The sequence below is a fragment of the Hemitrygon akajei genome, chromosome 15 (assembly GCF_048418815.1).
Source record: "Hemitrygon akajei chromosome 15, sHemAka1.3, whole genome shotgun sequence".
In the NCBI taxonomy this organism is placed as follows: domain Eukaryota; kingdom Metazoa; phylum Chordata; class Chondrichthyes; order Myliobatiformes; family Dasyatidae; genus Hemitrygon; species Hemitrygon akajei.
The window spans coordinates 72,884,376-72,901,926 of NC_133138.1; the positions used below are offsets into that span (position 1 = coordinate 72,884,376).

Here is a 17,551-nt window from a genome sequence, read left to right on the forward strand (position 1 = left end):
GAAGATGACAGCCAGAAAATCAAAAAGAGCAATATGAACTACAGTTCAATACAGGCAGTCCCCGGGTTACGAACGAGTTCCGTTCCTGAGCCCATCTTTAAGTCAGATTGGTACGTAAGTCAGAATAGGTACATCCAGTCTTATTTAGTGTTGTTTAGTCAAACATTTGTCTTAGTGTATAGTATATATTTTACCTTTCTATGCGTATAAAACACTTAAGAAATGTATATATTTCAATAATTAAACCACTGCATTGCTTAGTAATAATTGTAGCTTTCATCGGGGCAGGGCCTTTCACGTGCTCCATTATTCTCACTTTATCCTTCACCTATATCCTTTCAAGTTGTTCCGATCGTTGACCAACTGTAGCCTAAAGCTTTTCCAATGACCAATGGCGTTTCCTCTCTTTCCAGTCGCCTTATTATTTCCACTTTATTTTCAATCACGATTGTTTTCCATCAACGGAACAGAAAACTGCAGATTTTATGTTCTATCGCTGAGCAGCAGTGAACCGTCTGATTGGCCTATTGGAGTTCTCTTTAGGAACTAGTTGACTTGATTGCTTTTCTGATCTGGCTATTGTTCACGATCGCACTTAATTAAAAAAAAATACAGCAGCGGCAGCGGGTCTTGTGCTGCTCCGGGTCCTGAAGTCCACCTGCACTCAGAAGGGTTAAATGGGACAAGTGGGGACGGTGCTGACTGGAAAAGGTGGGGGGGGGGTCAGGGTGAATCTTGCTAAGAAATATTTAAGCCAAATACACAGTTACACTCTCAATACAGTGCTAACGGCAACGACTTAAAATGGCAGACGGCATCATTATCCGACTTAAAGTAGCGGACAGCATTCTCCTCCCTCCATTCGTAAGTACGAGTTGTCCGTAAGTCGGACGTTCGTAACTCGGGGGCTGCCTGTAATCACATAAGTCTTTGAATTTCAAAAACATCCTCCCACCAGAACAATGGAGAGCAGCTGCTTGAACTTAGTCCTTCCACAAAGAGTGACCTCTGCACCACCAACCCAGCTACTCATACAGTGCATTGAGGTAGTAAAAGGTAAAACAATAACAGAATACAGCATAAAAACACCAATAATAGAGAAAATGCAGTGCAAGTAGTCAAGAAGTTGCAAGGTCATAATGAGGTAGATTGTAAGGTCAAGAGTCCATCTTATTTTACTAGGGAAACATTCCCGCATTGTCACATGCTGAAGGTTGTGTTACTTGGTGAACTGAATCCACACTACAATTACAATTTTCTGCTGCTGCCTATAAGGAGTTTGTGCGAGTTCCATTGAAGAGACTGCTGGATTTTCCAACAGAAACCTTCTGGTATAGTGTGATGAGAATAATTAGGAAGATGAGAAGCTGATTAATCATATTGCAAGGTAATACTGAGCTGGAAACTCCTCCAAACCCACCTCAAGGAAAAGGAAGTAATTCTACAGGGAGCTGAAGGCTGAGGTCCCACAAAAAAAAACCTAAAGAACAGATAAGTGGATGGAGTGCCAGGAGATTCAGCAACTCATTAATGACCACAACAGCTCTGTCAAAAAATAGGCCAAATATCCAAGGTCCCGCTCCACTAAGAAGCAAGGACAGAGTTTGTTACTGAAGAACAATAAGGCAGTCACAGTTTGTTTGAAGAGGCAGTTTGAAGTGCTCTGTTCATGAGGCTAGAGGCCTTGAATCTAAGCAACTATTTGGTCCGATTTTGTTGTAGCCCTCAATTAATTAAAAAGTTGAAAAGGCCAAATATCAAATGAGAAACAAAAGGTCTGAATACAGATGGGTATTTCTGCTGATGTTCCAAAACCTGGCAGAGATGAAGTTCAGGTGTACTTGCATCCTCACCTTAATGTGAAAGACACCGTTAATCTGGGGGACTTCAGAGACATCTGCTAGAAAGGTGGCAAGTCGTACTCCATTATTTATACAAACATCGTTGGTAGAATCTCAGGTGGTGACGAGAGGGCATACAGGAGTGAGATATGCCAACTAGTGGAGTGGTGCTGCAGCAACAACCTGGCCTTCAACATCAGTAAGACAAAAGAGCTGATTGTGGACTTCAGGAAGGGTCAGATGAAGGAACGCATACCAATCCTCGTAGAGGGGATCAGAAGTGGAGAGAGTGAGCAGCTTCAAGTTCCTGGGTGTCAACATCTCTGAGGATCTAACCTGGTCCCAACATATCAATGTAGTTATAAAGAAGGCAAGGCAGCAGCTATACTTTATTAGGAGTTTGAAAAGATTTGTCTTCTCAACAAATACTCAAAAACTTCTATAGTTGTACCATGGAGAGCATTCTGACAGGCTGCATCACTGTCTGGTATGGAGGGGCTACTGCACAGGATTGAAAGAAGCTGCAGAGGGTTGTAAATCTAGTCAGCTCCATCTTGGGTACCTAGCCTACAAAGTACCCAGGACACCTTCAGGGAGCGGTGTCTGGGAAAGATGGCGTCCATTATTAAAGACCTCCAGCACCCAGGGCATGCCCTTTTCTCACTGTTACTGTCATGTAGAAGGTACAGAAGCCTGAAGGCACACACTCAGCGATTCAGGAACAGCTTCTTTCCTTCTGCCATCTGATTCCTAAATGGACTTTGAATCTTTGGACACTAGCTCACTTTTTTAATATACATTATTTCTGTTTTTGCACATTTTTTAATCTATTCAATATATGTAATTGATTTACTTGTTTATTTAATATTTTTTTCTCTGCTACATTATGTATCGCATTGAACTGCTGCTGGTAAGTTCACAAATTTCACGTCACATGCCAATGATAATAAACCTGATTCAGATATAGAGGCCTTCCTGTAATCTGCCATGGAGGAAAAGTGCGCGTCTTCCTCAATTGCTTCCTTTCCCAGTGGTAAACAGCTGGCTTCCAGTTCCCTCAGGACCTAACTGCTAGTCTTGTAGAAAGAGATACTGCACTGAGCCTGTTGCAGGTATCGAGCCAAGTCAATTCAAGTTTATTGTCATTTCGACCATAAACTGCTGGTACAGTACACAGTAAAAACGAAACAACGTTCCTCCAGGACCATGGTACTACATGAAACAACACTAAACTACACTAGACTGTGTGAGACAGCACAAGGCTACACTAGACTACATAAAACAACATAAAAACTGCACGAGACTACAGGCCAGCACAGGACTACATAAAGTGCACAAAACAGTACAGGGCAGTACAATAATAAACAAGACAATAGGCACAGTAGAGGACAAATTGCAATATAATAAATGATGTAGATGTCAGTCTAGACTCTGGGTATTGATGAGTCTGATGGCTTGGGGAAAGAAACTGTTGCACAGTCTGGTCGTGAGAGCCTGAATGATTTGGTACCTTTTGCCAGATGGCAGGAGGGGGAAGAGTTTGTATGAGGGTTACGTGGGATCCTTCACAATACTGTTAGCTTTGCAGGTGCAGCGTGTAGTATAAATGTCTGTAATAGCAGGAAGAGAGACCCGGATGATTTTCTCAGCTGATCTCACTATCCGCTGCAAGGTCTTGCGATCCGAGATGGTGCAATTCCCGAACCAGGCAGTGATACAACTCCTCAAGATGCTGTCGATACATCCTCTGTAGAATGTGGTGAGGATGGGGAGTGGGAGATGGACTTTTCTCAGCCTTCGCAGAAAGTAGAGACGCTGCTGGGCTTTCTTGGCTATGGAGCTGGTGTTGAGGGACCAGGTGAGATTCTCCACCAGGTGAACACCAAGAAATTTGGTGCTCCTAACGATCTCAAAGGAGGAGCCGTCAATGTTCAGCGGGGAGTGGTCGCTCCGTGCTCTCCTGAAGTCAACAACCATCTCTTCTGTTTACATTCAGAAACAGGTTGTTGGCTCTGCACCAGTCTGTTAGCTGCTGCACCTCCTCTCTGTATGCTGACTTGTCATTCTTGCTGATGAGACCCACCACGGTCATGTCATCGGCGAACTTGATGTGATTCGAGCTGTGTATTGCTGCACAGTCGTGGGTCAGCAGTGTGAACAGCAGTGGACTGAGCACACAGCCCTGGGGGGGCCCTGTGCTCAGTGTGATGGTGTTGGAGATGCTGCCTCCGATCCGGACTGACTGAGGTCTCCCAGTCAGGAAGTCTAGGATCCAGATGCAGAGGGAGGTGTTCAGGTCCAGCAGTTTCAGCCTTCCAATTAGGTGCTGAGGAATGATTGTGTTGAATGCTGAACTGAAGTCTATGAACAGCATTCAAACGTCTGTGTCTTTTTTGTCCAGGTGGGTGAGGGTGATGGCAATGGCATCGTCTGTTGAATGGTTGGGGTAATACGCGAACTGCAGGGGGTCCAGTGAGGGGGGCAGCAGGGTCTTTATGTGCCTCATGATGAGCCTCTGGAAACACTTCATGATGATGGATGTGAGTGCAACGGGATGGTAGTCATTGAGGCAGGGCATTGAAGAATTCTTCGGCACGGGGACGATGGTGGCGGCCTTGAAGCACATTGGAACGATGGCGCTGCCCAGGGAGATGTTGAATATGTCAGTGAGAACATCTGCCAGCTGGTCTGCACAGAATGATCTGAGCACTCTGCCAAGAATATTGTCTGGTCCAGCAGCCTTCCATGGGTTGACCCTGCATAGAGTTTTCCTCACATCGGCCACGGTAAGACACAGCACCTGGTCATTGGGAGGAGGAGTGGCCTTCCTCACCACCACGTCATTTTCTGCCTTGAAACGAGCGTAGAAGTTGTTCAACGCGTTTGAGAGGGAGGCATCCAGCACAGGCAGGTGATGCTATCTTGTAGTTGGTGGTGTCCTGAATGCCCTTCCACATGCGCCGTGTGTCGCCGCTGTTATGCCCGCAGCCCCCTCCTTTGTGAGAATCGCAAGAGCGCTGGTGGGTTGGGTCAGTGGACCCAGGAAATGGGAGAGAGACGTGCCGAATGCCTCGTTCCCCGGCGATGCAAAATAACGCGACATTGGCCATTGTCTCTTGGAGACACATTTGTGGATTGGGGACTATGCTACGTGCAAGCCCTCGGGCAAAGTGGGCTGGTTGAGAGAGAGATTGCATCACCCCCAACCTGATTGACATCTACTACCCTGCGAGTCAAGATGAAAGAGGGGCTGTAGAGACGGCCCCTCAGACGCACCAGAAGAAACGCTAGCGATCCCGTAGTAGCGGGCAGCCATTTGAAGAAAGCCACGTGCGTTCGGTTCCCTTGCCTGGGGACCGGTGGCTGGTACCACGGAAAACGACTTTGAACTAACAACGGGGAACCAACTCCCCCCGACTCAACGGATTGGCCTCATAAAAGACCCGGGCAAGTTTCTTTTCTCAAAAATCTCTCTCTCTCCAACAAGTGAAAACCCAGCGGTCCCCAAAGGCTGAAGCCTGCAGAAACTGAGGTGACTTTTATATTTCCATCGGACAATACATTATCCCCTAGACAAACGATAGAGCTATTTCTTATTGATGATTATTACTATACCCGCGCTTTTAGATTGAGTATTGACGACGTATATTATCTGAATGTTTGTATTAACCTTATTTTTGTGCCCCTTTATAAATAAAGACTTTTAAAAATAGTACCATCAGACTTCAACGGACCTCTCTATCTTTGCTGGTAAGTGACCCAGTTATGGGGTACGTAACACCGCTGTCCTGGAAGTGGCTGTGGATTTGATGGGCATGTACATGCTTTGCCCCTCTGATGGCCCAGGACAGTTTGGCCCTCGCTGTTGTTAGGGCCATCGTAAAATGCCCGCAATCACTGATCTGGGTTCATCTGACAGTACCTTTGAAACCTGCAACTGTACAGAGGAGCAGCAGGAGCATGTACCCCTCCAAATTCCACACCAATCCTGACTTGGACACACAATATACTATCATCCTTTGATGATCACTGGATGTAAGCCCTAGAACTCCCTTCCCAAAAATACTGGGGGTTACTTTGTTCAGAAGAATTGACATTCAAGAAGATAAATCCAGTCAGCAATGTCTAGATCTTAGAAAGATCCAGGGAGGGAGTGGGAATCAAAATTGGGTTGGACTTTAGTGTAGTTTGGTCTCTATTGGTCTGAAAGTCGGATAAACTGCCAATTGTAGTCAAGCACGTTAATGCATTTGGGGACTTTCCAATCTGGAATCTAAAGTTCAAATCAAATTACATATGTCTCCGTATATACCTCTGAGATTCATTTTCTTCTGGGCATACTCAATAAATATATAGAATAGTAACTATAACCACCCAACTAGGCGCCACTTGGTGGCACAATAATATCAGTGCCGGACTCTGGAGCAAAGGTTCCCGAGTACGAATCCAAGTCGGGTTGAGCGTCGAGCTAGCAACTTGGCCTGGTAAAAACAAGAATAGCTTGCGACGGAAACACCGTCACGACGGTGCCCTGATAACTCCACTGCTGAGTTAAGAAACACCGTCACGACGGTGCCCTGATAACTCCACTGCTGAGCTAAGGGCTGTTCTTCTTAAGCTCCTTCTTAGCAGCCTTATAATTTTCTAGAGCTCTAACAGTACCTAGTTTCTTGAACCTTTCGTAAGCTTTTCTTCTTAACTGGACATCCTACATACAGTCGGCCCTCCTTATCCGTGAATTCCACATGCACGAATTCAACCAACCGCGAATTGGGAAAACCCGGAAGTGCCCTTCCAGCACTTGTTGTTCGAGCATGTACAGACTTTTTTCTTGTAATTATTCCCTAAACAATGCAGTATAACAACTATTTTACATAGCAGTTACATTGTATTAGGTATTATAAGTAACCTAGAGATGATTTAAAGTATACGGGAGGATGTGCGTGGGTTATCGTGGATCGGGATTTTTTAAAAACCGGAAGTTTTCTTACTAAGTAAGTCGGAACAGGCACATCCAGTATTATTTAGCGTCAGTTAGTCAAACATTTGCATTTTGTATATAGTATATATTTTACCTTTCTATGCATATAAAACACTGAAGAACATATGTTTCAGCGCTGGGCTTGGGAACGGAAATTCTCGGGACTCAGGACAGATCGCTCCCTAGTGCGCTCTCCACCGTGCCGGGTTGATGTGGAGGATCAAAACCCAATAATTAAACCACTGCGTTGTTTAATAATAATTGTAGCTTTCATCGGGGCACAGCCTTTCTTACTTTATCCTTTAAAATTGTTCCGATCGTTGACCGACTACAGCCTAATGCTCTTCCAATGACCGATGGCGTTTCACCTCTTTCCGATCGCTTTATTATTTCCTCTTTATTTTCAATGGTTATCGTGCTTATTTTCGTGAACAGAATCACTGCGGATTCAGATCTCTGCCGCTGGTTCCTAATGTCCACCGCACTGAGACAGGTTAAATAAGGTCTTGGGTTCCGCTGGGTCCTAAGGTCCACCCCATAGAGACAGGTTGAATAAGGGACTTGAGCATCCGCGAATTTTGGTATCCGCGAGGGGTCCCGGAGCCAATCCCTCGCGGATAAGGAGGGCCGACCGTACTTTGTACCCATGGTTCTTTTTAACCCTACCATCCTTTCCCTGTGTCAGTAGAACATACCTGTGCAGAACTCCGTGCAAATATTCCCTGAACATTTGCCACATTTCTGTCGTGCGTTTCCCTGAGGACATCTGCTTCCAAGTTCCTGCTTAATAGCATCATATTTCACCGTACTCCAATTAAATGTTTTCCCAAATTAGATAGAGCTGTTGTCACTACCTCCAATATGTTCTCCCACCAAGAGATCTGACACCTGACTAGTTCATTTCCCAATACCAGATCAAGTACAGCCTCTCCTCTAGTTGGCTTATCTATACAGGAAACCTTCCTGAACACACCTAACAAACTCCACCCCATCTAAACCCCTTGCGCTAGGGAAATGCCAATCAATATTAGGAAAGTTAACATCACAACAACCTTATTACTATTGCACCATTCCAGAATATGCCTCCCTATCTGCTCCTCGATATCCCTGTTACTGTTGGGGGGTCTATAAAAAGAATACACACAGTAAAGTTATTGTCCCTTTCCTGTTTCTGACTTCCACCCACACTGACTCAGTAGAACAGCCCTCCATGACTTCCTCCTTTTCTGCTGCTGTGACACTATTCCTAATTAGCAATGCCACACCCGCACTGCTTTTGCCTCCCTCTCTGTTCTTTGTGAAACATCTAAAGTCTGGCACATTCAGCAGCCATTCCTGCTGCTGAGACATCCAAGTCTCTGTAATGCCCACAACGTCACAGTTCCACGTGTTGATCCACCTTGTTTATGATACTCCTTGCATTTAAACAGACGTATCTCAAACCACCAGGCTGAGTCCATCTTTGCTCTGCCAATCCTTCCTCGCAAACTCCCTACAAACTGTTTCTACTTGTGCTCCAGCCTCCCCATCCTTTGCCTCTTCACCTCGATTCTCACCCCCCTGCAAATCTAGTTTAAACCCTCCCCAAGTGAACAAACATTTTCTTATTAAACCTTCTTCTTTTGCTCTGGTAACTTGGTTGGCAGAAAGAGGGAACTGATTTTGAAGTGATGTGGTTAAAATCAAGAACTGTTGATACTTCCTTTCTTTCTAAAAGATTTCATGATTTTGTACTTGCCAAGCAGAATTAGCATTAGAAAGATGTCAGAGGTAAAGCTGGAGTGTGATGTTGTACATGTGGGGACTTGGGAATTAATTGCTTATCACATTGCTTCATATGCTCAGAAAGATGCTTCTAATTTAACTGTTCTATTTCTTTCTCTTCAGGTGAAGCCATTCCTGTTGACAACAACATTGTTGTTGTGAATGGTGAAAATAAGGTTCTACAATTGCATCTACACGCCTTGCAGGCAGCAGGAACCACAGAATGAGTGGACAGAGGGTTGATGTGAAGGTGGTAATGCTGGGAAAGGAGTTTGTAGGAAAGACTAGTCTGGTGGAGAGATACGTTCACAATCGTTTTCTCAATGGCCCATATCAGAATGTGAGTACAATTTTAACTCAATGGTGTTTAAGGCTTTTTCAATAGGAAATGAGCATACATTATTTGATTGATCTTGTTTGTAGTACAGTATTTGGTTATTGAGACTGTATAAATACCCAGTGTGTAGCTGATTAGCATGTACCGTTAAATAGAGAAATTAAATAACTAAGTAATGGAATGACTATTTGAAAATGTATGCAAAATGCAAAGCCTCTTGTCTACTTTTATAAACATTTATAAAATATCTGCTATAATGGGATTTGTGAATTTTTAGAATTACAATCCCATATAGACATTTCAGTAAGGAATACTTTTCATATTGAAAACACTTTATATTAGCTTAGTAGATTTGCATAATTTTCCCTCTTACAATATTCAGAGAATTCAAATGTTTTATTGCTCTAGTTAAAACAACCAAATTTCCTTTGTGGCTTTAATATTCCTGTAACTATGTATGCTGTGGATTACTGGTGATAAATTCTGCCATTTCAGAGAAGGGTTTGTTACTCATATGTGATAGTCTGATTTTGTAACTACTATAATCTTAAAGCAGAAGGAATAGATGGAAAAATAGTCATAAACTAAGAAAAGCCATATGCTTTTAATCACATCAACTGTTTTCGCTTCTTCAATGAGTAACTTGTTTAAGTAATACATGTAGCATTTCACAGTGGGCATGTTTCTTTGCAGACAAGCTGCAGTAAAGTTATTGAGACTGTGTTTACTCCTTCATTCAAATAGTGTGTTGGCTACAATATCAAATACTGTACAAACATGGAAATCCAAACAATGTGGTTAACTTTGGTTGGTAGTTTTAATTTGTGATGTGAGAAAAGCAATGGGCTGTGATGTTGCAATAGTTCCCCACTAGTAGAATCATAGAGCACTACAGCACAGCAATGGGACCTTCAGCCAATCTAGACAACATTGAACTATTATTGTACCTGTTTACATTGTCATACACCTGGAACATAGACCTCCATACCCCTCCATCCATGTACTTACTCAAGCTTCTCTTAAATGTACCACTGAACCCACATCCACTTCTTCTGCTGGCATCTCGTTCCACACACTCGCCATCCTCTGAGTGAAGTTACTCTTCATGTTCCTCTTAAATATTTCACCTTTCACCCTTAACCCATGTCCTCTAGTTTTAGTCTCACCCAAAGGCAAAAAGGAAAAAGCCTTCTTCCATTGACCCTGTCTACACCCCTCGTAATTTTGTATAATTGTGTCAAGTCTCTATGCTTCAAGGAATGAAATCGTAAACTATTCAACCATTTCTGTAACCCTGGTTCTCAAGTCCCAGCAACATCCTTGTAAATTTTCTCTGCACTTTTTCAATCTTGATATCTTCTGAAGGTAGGTGACCAGAAATGTACAGAGTACTGCAAATTAGGCCTCAGCAATATTCTACACAATTTCAAAATAACATACTATTTCAACTCCTGTCCTCATTACTTTGATTTATGAAGGCCAATGTATCAGAAGCTCTCTTTATGACCCCATCTATCTGTCAACGCCACTTTCAAGTAATTATGGACCTGTATTCCCAGATCTCTCTATTCTGCTGTGCTCCTCAGTGCCCTACTCTTCAATGTATAAGTCCTACCTTGGTTTATCCTCCCAAAGTGCAATGTCTCACACTAGTTTGCTTTAAATTTCATCTGTCTTTTTTAGACCATTTTTCTAGCTGGTCCAGATCCCGCTGCAAGCTTAGAAAGCCTTCCTCTCTGTCCACTACACCCACAATCTTGGTTTCATCCACAAATTTGCTGATCCAGTTTGCCACAATATCATGTAGATCATTAATATAGATGACAAACAGCGACAGACCCAGCACCGATCTCTGTGACACACCATTTGTCACAGACCTCCAATCAGAGAGGTAACCATTTGCTTACCGCTCTCCGGCTTTTCCCGCAAAGCCAGTGGCTAATCAAATGTACAACCTCTTCCTGAATGCTAAGTGACTGAGCCTCTTGACAACCTCAAATGCGGAACCTTGTCAAAGGAGTTGCTGAAATCCATGTAGTCAACACCCACTGTCTTTCCTTCATTAGCTTTTCTGCTAACCTCAAAAAACTATAAGATTGTTTCATCATGATCTACCATGCACAAAGCTGTGTTGACTGTCCCTAATCAGTTGACTATGCCTAATAGTATAAATGGAGAATCTGCTCGAACAACTTGGTCTAGCTAGGCCTTACAGAGCTGGCATTAACTTTCTTTCTGTGCCAGTGTCAAGTGTAGTCCTGCAGCTAATTGTGGGCCATTATAATTTTCAATTTTTTTTGAAGAATTATTTTCAATAGTTGATGTGTAGCAAAGTGCTGCAATCAATTTTCCATTCTCCTAATCTGTCTAATTCCTTCTGTAGTTTCTCCACTTCCTCAAAACTCTCTCCCCCCGCCTATTTTTGTATCATCTGCAAACTTTGGAACAGAGTCATCAATTCCTTTATCCAAATCATTGACATAAAACATAAAAAGAATTGGCCCCAACACAGACTCCTGTGGAACATTACCCTTGCAGTTCCTTAGCTCTATTCACAATGATTCAACACCTTCTGACCCTATGTCACCTCTTTCTAATGATTTGATTTCTTTTTTTTCAAACCAACAGAGCAACACCATCTCCTCTGCCTCCCTTTAAATACAGTATGTATCCTTGGACAATAAGCTCCTAGCTATAATATTTTCAGTAATGCCTAGACTATCATACCTGCCAATCTGCAACTGTGCTACTAGTTCATCTACCTTACTCCTGTGTAGGATAAATGGTTGCTGGTTGGCATGGCCTTGGTAGCTTTTAATGCTGTATCTCTCTATGACTCAAATTGCCCAAAGTTCTTATAGTACTGTGGCGACCCACTTCCTAGCGCACTTGAACCGCCTCACAAATAGCCAGCGCGCAGGCACAAAGGCCAGGTCCACAACAAAGGGACAAAGCCTGCGGGGGTTTGTGAGTACGTATCCCTTAGAGCATCCGCGCCCGGGGAGGGCGGGATGAGGGAGGCTTTAAAGCAAGGCTGTGAAGTTCGAATAAAATCATCTTTAATTGCAGTTTACCGACTCTGTGTCGTTATTTTAGCGCTGCGTGTAGCACACCGCTACAATTGGTGACCCCGACGGTCCAAATGATTTTTGGACCGGAGATGACCGACGCCACATCTGTTCATGCGGTTTCGTTGAAACTGCCAAGCTTCTGGACACTGCGACCTCACCTATGGTTCCAGCAAGCAGAAGCCCAATTCCACGTTCGGCAGATAACCTCAGAGGACACCCGTTACTACTACGTGGTGAGCTTCCTCGACCAGGACACAGCGGCCCAGGTTGCAGAGTTCGTACAGTCTCCCCCGACGGACGGCAAGTACACGGAATTCAAAGCCTTGCTCCTAAGGACTTTCGGACTCTCACGGCGTGAGCGGGCTGCCCGCTTACTGCACCTGGATGGCTTGGGAGACAGATCTCCATCGGCTTTAATGAATGAGATGTTGTCTTTGGCCGGCGGACACACACCCTGCCTCATGTTTGAGCAGGCATTCCTGGAGCAGCTGCCCAAGGTCACACGCCTGCTGCTGTCCGACGCGGATTTCAGCGACCCCCGGAAGGTGGCAACCCGGGCGGACTTGCTGTGGAACGCCAAGAAGGTGAGCAGGGCGTCCATCGCACAGATCAACAGGCCACGCTCCCAGCAGCAAACCAGTCCAGGCCCGGCCGCAGAGCCCGCTAGCCCCAGAGGCAGGGGTGGGGAGCCCAACGAACAATGGTGTTTCTACCACCAGCGGTGGGGCGCAGAAGCCCGCCGTTGTCACCCGCCCTGCCAGTTCCCGGGAAACGCCAGGGCCAGCTGCCGCTGATGGCTACGGCGGCTGGCCTTCGGGATAGCCTCCTGTATGTGTGGGACCAGAGGTCGGGACGCCGTTTTTTTGGTCGACACTGGTGCCGAGATCTGCGTCTTACCTCCGACGAGTTACGACACCTGCAACAGGGCACCGGGTCCCCCCCTGAGGGCCATGAACGGCAGCACGGTAAGGACCTACGGCACCCGTATGGTGCAGCTACAGTTCGGCTCCAGCCGGTTCACGTGGGACTTCACACTGGCCGCCGTAGCCCAACCGCTTCTGGGCGCGGATTTTTTGTGGGCTTACATCCTGCTGGTCGACCTGCCGAGGCAGAGGCTGGTCCACGCCGAGACCTTTCAGACGTTCTCCCTGGGAGAAGCCCAGTTGCCAGCCCCACACCTCGGCTCCATCACGCTGTCCGACAATGACTTCACCAGAGTCCTGGCGGATTTCCCATCGGTTCTGGCACCGCAGTTCACGGCAGCCATGCCCCGCCACGGCATACAGCACCACATCCCGGCCCAGGGACCACCCCTCCACGCCCGTGCTCGAAGGCTTCCCCCGGACAAGCTCCGACTGGCGAAGGAGGAGTTCAAGAGGATGGAGGAATTGGGGATCATCCAGCGGTCCGACAGCCCATGGGCCTCCCCCCTGCACATGGTGCCCAAAGCGACAGGAGGCTGGAGACCGTGCGGCGACTACCGCAGGCTGAACGAGGCTACCACACTGGACCGCTACCCTGTGCCGCACATTCAGGACTTTGCAGCAAACCTGCACAGTGCACAGATCTTCTCCAAGGTAGACCTCGTACGAGGATACCATCAAATCCCGATGCATCCGGACGACGTCCCCAAAACGGCTCTCATCACCCCGTTCAGCCTTTTCGAGTTCCTCCGCATGCCGTTCGGCCTGAAGAATGCCGCACAGACGTTCCAGCGGTTAATGGATGTGGTGGGACGTGACCTGGACTTCGCATTCATCTATTTGGACGACATCCTCATAGCCAGCAGCAGTCGTCAGGAGCATCTGTCCCACCTCCGTCAACTCTACGCCCGACTGAGTGAATACGGTCTAACAATCAACCCGGCCAAATGCCAGTTCGGGCTCGACACCATTGACTTCCTGGGCCACAGGATTACTAAAGACGGGGCAACCCCTCTGCCCGCTAAGGTAGATGCGGTCTGCCATTTTCCCCGACCCACCACGATCAAAGGCCTTCAGGAGTTCGTAGGTATGGTCAATTTCTACCACCGCTTCCTCCCTTCAGCTGCCCGAATCATGCGCCCCCTGTTCGCCCTGCTGTCGGGTCTGGGCAAGGACATTACCTGGGATGAGGAGTCCGCCGCCACTTTCATTCAAATGAAGGAAGCCTTGGCGAATGCCGCGATGCTAGTGCACCCCAGAATGGACGTCCCTACCACCCTCACAGTGGATGCATCTAACACGGCAGTCGGTGGGGTACTGGAACAACTCATCGAGGGGCGCTGGCAACCCCTGGCGTTTTTCAGCATACACCTGCGGCCACCCGAGCTCAAATACAGTGCTTTCGACCGGGAACTGTTGGTGCTATACCTGGCAATCCGGCATTTCAGGTACTTCTTAGAAGGTAGGCCCTTCACCGCGTTCATGGACCACAAGCCACTTAACTTTACGTTCATGAAGGTGTCCGATCCCTGGTCGTCCCGCCAGCAGCGCCATCTGTCCTACATCTCTGAATTCACGACGGATGTCCGGCACGTCTCGGGTAAGGACCATATCGTGGCGGATGCGCTCTCTCGCCCTAACATTCATGCCCTTTCCCAAGGGGTAGACTTTGAGGCGCTGGCAGAGGCGCAGCAGACAGACGAGGAGATCCCGAGTTACAGAACCGCAGTCTCCGGCTTGCAGCTCCAGGACCTCCCCGTAGGCCCAGGTGAGAGGACCCTACTCTGTGACGTTGCCACCGGCCAGCCCCGTCCCATCGTTCCGGCAAGCTGGCAGCGCCGTGTTTTCGACTCCATTCATAACTTAGCGCACCCCTCCATCAGGACAACTGTCCGGCTGGTAGCCAACCGGTTCGTTTGGCACGGACTCCGCAAGCAGGTCAGTGAATGGGCCAGAACGTGCATGCACTGCCAGACGGCCAAGGTGCAGCGACAGACCAAAGCTCTGCCACAGCAGTTCCACCCCACCCACCGGCGTTTCGACCACATTCATGTGGATATCGTGGGCCCCCTGCCAGTGTCGCGCGGAGCGCGGCGCCTCCTGACTATCGTGGACCGGTTCACAAGATGGCCAGAGACAATCCCGCTCATGGACACCACCTCCGAATCTTGCGCCTGGGCACTGATCGCCACCCGGGTGTCCCGCTTTGGTGTACCGGCCCACATTACCTCAGACAGAGGCGCCCAGTTCACCTCCAGCCTGTGGTCAGCTATGGCCAGCCTTTTGGAGACACAGCTGCACCACACCACTGCCTACCACCCACAGTCAAACGGACTAGTGGAGCGTTTCCACCGTCACCTAAAGTCGGCTCTCATGGCCCGCCTGCGAGGAGCTAACTGGGCGGACGAGCTTCCCTGGGTCCTACTCGGCATCCGCATGGCGCCCAAAGACGATCTGCACGCCTCGTCGGCCGAGTTGGTGTACGGCGCACCCCTGGTCGTCCCTGGGGAGTTCATACCAGCCCCAAGGGGGCGAGAGGAAGAACCCACAGCAGTCCTGGGCAGACTACGCGAGCGGCTCGGTAACCTGGCCTCCATACCCACTTCGCAGAATGGGCAGAACCCGACCTGCATACCCAAAGACCTGCAGAACTGTATGTTTGTGTTTGTACGACGGGGCGGGCATCGGCCACCGCTGCAACGGCCCTACGAGGGGCCATTCACGGTGCTCAGGAACAACGGGTCCACGTTCGTGCTGGACGTTGAGGGGAGAGAGGAGGTTTTCACGGTGGACCGACTCAAGCCGGCCAATGTGGACGTGACGCAACCGGTCGAGTTTCTGGCACCGTGGCGCAGAGGCCGACCTCCCAAACAGGGTCCGGCCCAGACTGTGGACATTGGGGGGTGTATCGCCGGTTCTGGGGGGGGGGGGGGGGGGTGTTATGTGGCGACCCACTTCCTAGCGCACTCAAACCGGCTCACAAATAGCCAGCGTGCAGGCACAAAGGCCAGGTCCGCAACAAAGGGAAAAAGCCTGCGGGGGTTTGTGAGTACGTATCCCTTAGAGCATCTCCGCCCGGGGAGGGAGGGATGAGGGAGGCTTTAAAGCAAGGCTGTGAAGTTCGAATAAAATCATCTTTAATTGCGTGTCGTTATTTTAGCGCTGCTTGTAGCACACCGCTACAGCACTTTTCTTTTTAGCTGAAAATGGCCTACATTGGGTCATACAGCAGATTTAGACCAATTGTAATTCTGGGCCTGTATCTGAGATGCATGGGATCCATAGTGAATTGGTCACTTGGATTCAGAATTAGCTTCCCTTTAGAGGGTGGTGGTCATAAAGGCTTGTATTTAATTTTTAGTAAAGAAAATGAACGATTTGGGTGAAAACTTGTGTGAGTAGAGTTCATTAGTTTAGAGATGATACAAGGATTGGTGGCATGGTAGATAGTTTAAAAGATTGTCAAAGAATACAGTGCTGTAGCGGTGTGCTACACGCAGTGCTGAAATAACGACACGGAGTTGGTAAACTGCAGTTAAAAGAAAGATTTTATTTGAACTTCGCGGCCTCGCTTTAAAGCTTCCCTGATCCCGCCCTCCCCGGGCGTGGATGCTGTAGGGGGCACGTATTCACAGTCCTGTCCCGCGCGCGGATTTTCCCTTTGTTGGTGAAGCAGACCTGGTGCCCTTTTGGGACTGGCCTTTGTGCCGGCGTGCTGGCTATTTGTGAGCCGGTTCAAGTGCGCTAGGAAGTGGGTCGCCACAGTGCGATATTTATCAGTTACAGTTGAGGGAGGAGAAATGGTAGAGGGGCAGGTGCGAGGGATTGCAGTTTGGGAAGTTAGATGTATAGAGAAAATACACAGTTAATGCCAGAACCCTTAAGAGCTTTGCTGTACTGTGAGGTCTTGAGGTTCATTTCCACAGCTCCTTAAAAGTAGCTGGAAAAGACCAAGGCGTGGTCAGAGAGGTGTTTGGCCTTCAGCGAGGCATTGAGTTCAAGATTCGGGAAATTATGTTGCAGCTTTATAAAGCTCTGAGCTAGACTGCATCTGGAGGATTATATTTATTTCTGGGTGCCCATTATCGGAAGGATGTAGAGGCGTTTGAGAGGATCTGAAGAGGTTTACGAGGATACTGCTTGGATTAGAAGGCATATACTATAAGGAGAGGTTGGACAAACTGGGGTTTTTTTTCCCCTGGAAGGGCGGAGGCTGAGAGGGGAAAAAGTTTTATAAACGACACCCCTCATTTCTGGTCAAGTTGGCACCAAGCTGCCTTGTCCATCAAGGTCAAAGCTCACAAAGTTGTTTTTTTTTAGGTTTATAAGAATGGTTTTGTTGTGGATATACAGGTTAGGTTAGGGATTTTGGCTGCGTGGTGTGCTGAATTATGGTTTATTCCCCAGACCGGCTTTATTCTATCTCCAGGCTCAGGGTCTCATCAGTAGTTGTCGGTGAGCTAACACAATTGGCAATGAGGTGTTGTATTTAATCAGCATGGCAGTTTTACTCGCAATTCTAGAATAGCAGCAAGTTCAATTTGAGGCAGCCCAACTGAAGTTAGCTGAAATCTTGGCCAGCAGGTTGTCAGTGAGTTCAACAACATGTGTTTAAAAACCCAAACAGAACTCAT

At 47.4% G+C, this 17,551-nt stretch overlaps 1 protein-coding gene across 1 annotated transcript in view; it reads left to right on the forward strand.

Annotated features, from left to right (window-relative positions):
- Positions 1–17,551, forward strand: part of rab24 (RAB24, member RAS oncogene family) — a 55,937-nt gene that overhangs the window by 4,605 nt on the left and 33,781 nt on the right. Inside the window, exon 2 of the mRNA XM_073067753.1 lies at positions 8,710–8,926. Within this exon, the coding sequence (XP_072923854.1) occupies positions 8,810–8,926 (117 nt within the window). The 5' untranslated portion in view covers positions 8,710–8,809. The remainder of the gene's footprint in view (positions 1–8,709; positions 8,927–17,551) is intronic.